Source organism: Vitis riparia, chromosome 16 (genome assembly GCF_004353265.1).
Source record: "Vitis riparia cultivar Riparia Gloire de Montpellier isolate 1030 chromosome 16, EGFV_Vit.rip_1.0, whole genome shotgun sequence".
Classification (NCBI taxonomy): Eukaryota; Viridiplantae; Streptophyta; class Magnoliopsida; order Vitales; family Vitaceae; genus Vitis; species Vitis riparia.
The window spans coordinates 5,308,181-5,316,253 of NC_048446.1; the positions used below are offsets into that span (position 1 = coordinate 5,308,181).

Genomic DNA, 8,073 nt, shown 5'->3' on the forward strand with positions numbered 1-8,073 from the left:
ACGAGTCACCATTTGAAAATGTGGTGGAAGCAAGACTCTAGAAATCAGTGTGGATAAGTTACAAGGGTGCAATGTATGAAGTATTAGAAAAAGGAAATAGGAAATTATGAATATTTCCTAAGCAACAAGATGAGTAAAAGGAATGACTGATTTTATTAATATCAATTACATTACACTTATTGAGTACAAATTTTACAATTTGTAGATTGGATGTCCATGCCTATCATGCCACACTTAAAGAAACAAAGCTAAATTGGCACTTGGTACAATACATGAAGTAGGATGTGAATTTTGTGAGGAGTTGAGATCAATGAAAGCTAGATCAAAAGCATATAAGCCATTTTTAAGAGTTCATTTCATGAGAATGACTTGAGTGACCTGATCTTTAACATAGCAAGAGTTAGGAAAGAATTCAAAATAAACATTATTGTCTTTTGCAAATTTGGAAACACTTAGTAAATTCTTTTTTATTATGGGAACATGAAGCAAATATTTGAGAGCTAAGAGTTTTGAATGAAAAGGACTAGAAAAAAGGACTCGCCGATGTTTTGAATGGTAATACCTTGACCATTGCCCATTGCACCATTGCACGCAATCTATATCGATACAAGTTGTATGTTCAGTTAAGTTATTGAGATCTGGTGTAAGACGGTTTGTAGCACTAGAATATGGATACCAAGTTTGATCAAATGAAGCAGTAGAATATGAGAGCATATGAGTCATATGAGCTTGATTAGAACCAGATGAAGGTTGGGATTGATTTATTTGTGGGGTGAAATTCTCATCAAATCCATACCAGTAGTAAAAGACAACATGACCAAACTTACCATATAGTTGACATTGTGGTTTATTGACATTTCTTCTACTTGTTTGTCCTTGACCATGGGTACCAAAAGAGCTACAACCTAATCCATGACCAAAATAACCTCTTTCTCGATAAAGACTGAAAGAATTACCTCTTTTAGAACCTTGACAAAAGGAGTTTGAAGAATTTAAATGATAGCCACAATGTCGAACTTGCTTCTTGTGTGCCAAATTAGTAGAAAAAACTTGATCACCTTCCTTAATTTGCTTTTCAATTCAAGTTTCTTAAGCTAATAGTAAAGCTTCCATCTATTCTACATAGTGAGCCTTCGGTCTTGAAGTTACAACTAGTAGAACTAACTCATAATATGGTGGAAGACATTGAAGATTGCCTTTATATGATCAACAGGCTTAACAAAATAACTTATTAACCCGATTGCTTGATTTTTAGCAAATAATCATTCATAGACAAATCATTTTTCTTAGTGTTTTTTAATTTAGTTTTGAACTAAGAGATCTTAGCTTTGGTTTGTGATACAAAAAAGACTTGAACCTTTGATTAGATTTATGATATAGAGTTAACTCCAACCATTTGAGTGAGCAAACTTTTAGTCATTGATCCAAGAAGTAAAGACACCAATAGTTGATCCTACTATTCCCAAGCAAGAAACTCTTGATTCAATATTCCTTTATCTGCATCTCCTTGAAAATTATACATCAATGGAGGTGAAAGAGAGGAATCAAGAAAACACTACAAATAATGACCTCGTACAGTTGCTAGAACTTGTTGTCACCATATAAGATGGTTTGAGAAATCTAATTTGATAGAAAGTGTATGATTAAAAACAATTAGAAATACTTGATTAAGGCTTGAAGCTTAATTAGCCATGGTGGAAAGGTGTGAACAATTAGAAGTTTCGACTTTGGTACCATGATAACAACAACAACTGAATCAAGAAAAAAGTCTGCAAATGATCTCTCATTAATTGTTTAAGCTATGAATAGAGGAGCTATTTATACAATAGTAATAACCAATTCTATAACAAAATGACATGTTGGATGAGTGGTTACAACTGAATAGTAGCATGTATAATAGTTTGGTAATAACCAACTATTAGTTAACTAACTGTCAACTATCTAATAGGCGTTGAACACCATATTCAAGATGGTGAGAAACCACTACTAGAAATGGGTTGAAAACATGTTTTAAAATTGTTTTTCTATTTTTATTTTCTAGAAAAATTAATTCAAAAAGTGGAAAAAGGGAAATAACCATCTTGAAGTTTTCCAAATTTGGTTAAGAAATCATATAAAAGACATCGTGGATTCAAGATATAAAAATAATACAATTATTATAAATATGAAAAAAAAATTAATATGAATAAAATATTATCTTAAAAATACCAACTAAATATTTTATTTATTTATTGAATTATAGATTAAGTGAATATATTTTTATATTAAAATAATGTATTTGATTAATGATAGGTATATGAAAATATTTACTAGACTATTTTAATATGAAAATAACATAAAAAATAAAAATGGGGGAGACCTAATGAGGCTTACCCCTCAAGAGACGATGCTTAATTAAACATCCTTTTTAGAAAATAAAAACTATTTTTTTCTTAAAGCTAGAAAAAGTTTTAAAACCAAATGCTACTCATAAAGTTTAGATGGGATGATTGATGGAGGTGAAAACTTATGATAGATCAATATCACTCTTGGCCATAGTTTGGTACATGAAAATGATGAATGAGAATGAATATTTTCTTTTTATTCTTATTTATCATTGAAAAACCATGAATTTTGCGATTCCATTTTTGTGTTTCAATTATTTATTTCCATTTCAATGTTAAATAACAACAAGAATGAGAATGAAAAAAGGAGAAGAAATAAATCAACAATAATATCTTGTATATATAGTTTATAATAATTTTTTATTTTCAATTTTAAAAAAACTATCATACTATACATAGTTTAATATATATATATATATATATATATATATATATATATATATATATATATATATATATATATATATATATATATATATTAAAATTTTCATTTAAAAGAAACATCGTTAAGAGTTTTTTTTTGCTAAATAATAAAAACCTATTTGACATGTGATTTAAAAACAACTTTATTTTTTAAAAATAATACTACTATTTGGTTGTTGTTCTTGAGAAACAAATTTTATAGGGAAAATTGAGATTTGATTTACTAATATGAAAATATATGGAAAAAAAACCTCAATTTTTTAAAATTAATATTATCTTCATCTATTAAAAAATAATTTGAAATACATGCACTTTTTAACGAGTCATCCAATTATTCTAAAAAATTCCCCTTTATTTGTCATTTTATTCAAATTAATTGACAACTAGACTTCTCTAAGTAGATGTTACCCTTCATTTTAGATATTATTATTATTATTATTTTATTTTATTATATAAGATTTTTTTTCTAGAAACATCATAAAGTAAGAATTTGAAAAAAAGAAAAAAGAAAAAGAGTTTATTATAGTATTAATAAGTTAAAAAATAAATTCATATTCTTGATAATAAATAAACCAATAATAAATTTATATTTATTATATAATATTAATAATTGTTTGATATAATAGAGAATAAAATTTGTTGTAAGATTTTTTAAAATATAAAATGTATAATATGGTTGGACTTTGATATATAGTATAAAATAAATAAATTAATTAATAAATAATTATTTATATTAAATAAATTAATCATAATTAAAATAATTATATATTATTAATTTTATTATTTATTATTTATTATTTAATAAAAGACCTTATTACTTTATGAATTAGTAATTATGATTAAATATGATTTTTTTTTACAATATTTCCTCTTAAAATTTTAGGAAATAAAAGAAATATTAATCCTATTTACATAGGAATTTTTTTTTTTTGCACAATATTTCCCAAACTTTTAGGAAACTAAAATAAGAATTGTACGAGGTGTTTGTTTCCAAAGAAAAAAGAAATCCTTAATAATAAAATAATAATAATAAGGTATCTAAAAGGAAGATATCTAAAAGGAAGGAAACATGAGGAGTCTAGTTGTCAATAAATTTGAATGACATGAAAAGTAAAATGACATTTTTGGGAATAATTGGAAGACTCATTAAAAAAATACATGTATTTCAAATTATTTTTAAATAGAGGAAGATAATACTAATATAAAAAATTTGGGATTATTTTTTCCATATATTTTCATTTTAATGGATCAAATCTCATTTTTCCTAATTATATATATATATACTAGCTTTAAAAATAATTGACATAATTAATGTTTTAAATTATTTAATAAGTTTTCTAATTTTTAAAAATTAATTTGAAATTAAAAGACTGATTATTAATTATAGACTAAATAAAAAAAATTCAAAACACCATATCCATGATTGAGTATTATATACAATGTTTTAAAAACCGGACCGGTCATTGAACCGGAAAAGTTATCGGTTCACGGTTCACTGGTTAGACCGCCGGTCGAACCGCTATCGAACCGGTGACGTCATAAATATATATTTTATTATTTTATATAATATAAAAAATTAAAAAATTAATAAATTCTATGTAAATTTTGACAGCATCTACTTTGTTTATTGAGTAACTTGAGTTTTGTCACAAAATTTTTTACCTGTAGAAGTCATCAATTATCATATATGATATTTATAACACAATATAAGATGTTATATATTCATAATGTCAATAAACTCAATATTTATCAAATAATCAAACCATTATTATCCTATAATAACCAAATTATCAAAGAGTTGTTAACTTAACACATTGTCCATAACAAATAATACAAATGTCAACCATAGGTCCACAACACTTAAATAATTACTCAAAATAAAAACATAACATGTCAATGTTTGAATATTCATGAAGATTTTTGCATACTAATAAATATAAAATTCATGTCTTCATTCATTTTGGAAATTGGAATATGGAGATTGAAAATGAGCATTTGGAAAACCAAAATTCTCCACATCAAGCCCTTCTCTAGCCATGTCACCACCATCCTCATCATCTACAAAAATATTGAATATATATCAATAAGAAATCATTTTTGAAGAAAAAAAATATAATTATTGAACTTTTATAAGTTTAAATATTTTACTAACCAATGTGAGAACTTGAACCTTCCACTTCATTTATTGGAATTGACCCTTCTTCATATAGAAGATTTTCCAATTCTTCAACATCTAGCTCTGCTGGCTGATCGTCATCAACTACCCAAAAATCGGTCTCATCAATGCATGCATAGTCAATGGGATCATAGATTCTTTTCTTGTTATAAAACCTAAAAAAGAAAAACATATAATTATTCATAATTGTGAATAGAAGAATTTAAATTCAAAACAACTAAGAAAACATTTATACCGATTTTTTAGTCGCAAATTGTAATGAACGTATACAAGATCATTAAGCCTTTGATGTTCCAATCTATTCCTTCTTTTGGTATGTATACGTTCAAAGACACTCCAATTCCTCTCACATCCAGAAGACGATGCGGTTTGGCTCAATATTTGAATGACCAACTTTTGTAAATGTGGTGCACTGTATCCATGTAGCCTCCACCATTCATCTAGTTACCATTTCACATTAAAAATAAGAAAAAAAATAAAACACATTAGCAAGTTTAAAATATTAAATAGTAAGTAGGTAACTAATAAAAAAAGAACAAACACACTAACAAATGAAAATAATATTTTACCAGGTTGAAGTACTTCACGTGAAGAATAAGCAAGGTCTCTTCCAAAACTTCCCAATCGATCACGAAATAACCTCATTTCATTCATTGTTTCAAGCTTGCCTTTCAGAACTTTTTGATCAATAACATCCATGACACCTCCAATAACATTTGGCTTATTACAAAAGTTTTCCTGATCATATTGGAAACATGGATTCAACCAATAAGCTGCTGAATGAATGCTTTTCTTTAGTTGTTGATCCCAACGTTGCTTTATGATCTCTGTATAAGGCTTGTATAGTTTTTCGCTGTAGTTAAACAATTTCTTGATGCCCAAACGAACCCTATACATGCCTTCATACACATATCCCATCGAAGGCCTCTCATCATAATCAACAATACGCAATAAACGCATTAGTGGAGACATAAGATTCACAACAATCAAACAATCATTCCAAAATCTATTATCCAAGATGATGGAAACTGCAACTTGGCTTTTATAATCCTTTGAATATCTAGAGTCCACAAAGAACTTACTAGTCACCAAAGCTTGCAAGTCATGTTTATGATCATGAAGACTCTTGAGTGCAATGAAAGTAGTAGCAAAGCGAGTTGCACCAGGTCGCAGAATCTCTGTCCATCCTTCCATTTTTCTCAACCAACTTAACAAAGCAACATGATTATACACAAAAATTGTCACCTTTGATGCACGTCTTACAAGTTCAGCAACATGGTCTATCTTACCAATATCCTTAAAGATCAAATTAAGACAATGAGCTGCACAAGGTGACCAATTAATGTGTTTATGCTTCTGAGAAATCAATCTCCCCGGGGCCACATAATTTGCTGCATTATCAGTCACTACATGAACTACATTGAGTGGACCCACCCATTCAATCACCTCATCAAATAACTGAAACAAATTAGTTGCATCCTTGACAATGTCCGAAGCATCAACAGATTTCACAAACAATATTCCTTCAGGACAATACACAAGGAAGTTGATGAGTGTTCTTTGTCTATTATCTGTCCAACTATCACCCATTATTGTACACCTAACTTTTGCCCAAATTACACGATAAGAGTCCACAAGTAACTGAACTTCCTTCTTGGCATCCTTTAAAAGATTAATCCACAACTGATAGTAATTTGGACCCTTATATCAAGGACCAATTGCAGATATAACATTGGCTTGAAGTAGAAGGAATTCATAGCATTAGTAGGAATGCATGCATCATAAAAGAATCTCCCAATCGCCATATCCGCTCTCCAAGTAGCTTCTTTCCCAGCTAGCACACCCCTCATGGAAGGTTGAGCTCCTTCAGTATTTCTTGGTGCAAAATACTTATCCATTGTTGATTTTTTCCTTTTTCCACTACTAGCTGCCATAGGACTTTGCATTTCTTGAACCTCTTCTTCACCTTCTGCCATATCCCCTTCAAATTGTGACACATTAGGACCATAAGGATTTCTATATTCATCTGCTTCTTTGGTTGCTTTCTTAGCATTCACAAACTCTTGCAAAGAATTTTCCATGCGAAATCTGACATCAGGTGGAACCAATTTACATGGACCAATATCTCCTTTCACTCCAGCAAGATGTAGTTTCATTCTATGAATACCTCCACCTTTTGTAATACTTTTACAATACAAACAAATAAGAGCTCTCCTTCCATTTCCATATCTTTCTTCAGAAACATGCTCCCATGCAGGATCGGTCTTACTTCTACTTGATTGAGAATGGGTAGTTGAATCTTGACCAGAGGATGGAGTCAAGTTTGATGTCATTTTTTATTTCCCTATCAAATTAGAAACAAAAATCCCACATCAATCTAGAGAATGAAAGTCATCAACAATTTAATGATTTATAATCAAGTCATCAACAATTTACAATCACATATCACATATTAATGATAGTAAAAAATACACTTTTTCACCTATGATTCCTTAGATAATCAAACATCAAATCATTATCACATTTTAGGCACATGAATCTATGGTTGAGTTGCAATCTAATATCATAAAATGGATTTTCTAATCATAGGAGAACAAGTTTCATAAATGGCTTAGATTACATGAAAACGAAAATTTAAAATGATCTTTCAGATTTCCATCTAAAAAGCTAACAACAAAATTATAGCATTTTCAAGATCATCCCCAAAAAGGCATTTCCAACACCAAAACATGGACCTGACATGGAATAATATTCAACAAAATTTGACAGGCCAACCCCAAAACCTTTTTAAGACTTCAGGAGAGACTCAAAGCTTTTCAAATCAAACAAGCTTTACTACATGCACTAGGCATATCACAAATAAATTCAAATTACAAAGATAGAAGTTGGAAATTAAGCACACAACACCTCTAGTTAAAATACAAGCACAATGAAACAGTCCACTGCTCTACAAGAGTGTCCCACTAAAGACAATTAGCCACCGACCAAAGGGCATTATCAAAACTCACAAGATTGAAAAGCGCCAAAAACACCATTCATTAGGAGAACTACCTGAAGTAATTGGAGATTTAAGGCTTTCTCGAGTTGAGT

At 29.0% G+C, this 8,073-nt stretch overlaps 1 protein-coding gene across 1 annotated transcript; it reads right to left on the reverse strand.

Moving 5' to 3' along the window:
- Positions 1 to 5,329: 5,329 nt before the first annotated feature.
- Positions 5,330 to 7,316, reverse strand: LOC117933175. The gene is made up of 3 exons (XM_034854569.1): positions 6,699 to 7,316; positions 5,872 to 6,645; positions 5,330 to 5,395 (listed from the first exon to the last, which is right to left on the reverse strand). Exons 1-3 carry the CDS (start codon positions 7,314 to 7,316, stop codon positions 5,330 to 5,332), a joined length of 1,458 nt encoding a protein of 485 aa, XP_034710460.1.
- Between the last annotated feature and the right edge of the window lie 757 nt (positions 7,317 to 8,073).

Excerpts from the sequence above, each read along its gene's own strand:
- LOC117933175 (XM_034854569.1), bottom strand. The coding sequence starts at position 7,316 with ATGACATCAAACTTGACTCCATCCTCTGGTCAAGATTCAACTACCCAT. Across the intron at positions 6,646-6,698 it reads CAATGTTATATCTGCAATTG|GATGCCAAGAAGGAAGTTCA; the intron begins GTCCTTGATATA and ends AATCTTTTAAAG. Across the intron at positions 5,396-5,871 it reads TGTATGAAGGCATGTATAGG|TGCACCACATTTACAAAAGT; the intron begins GTTCGTTTGGGC and ends ACATGGATACAG.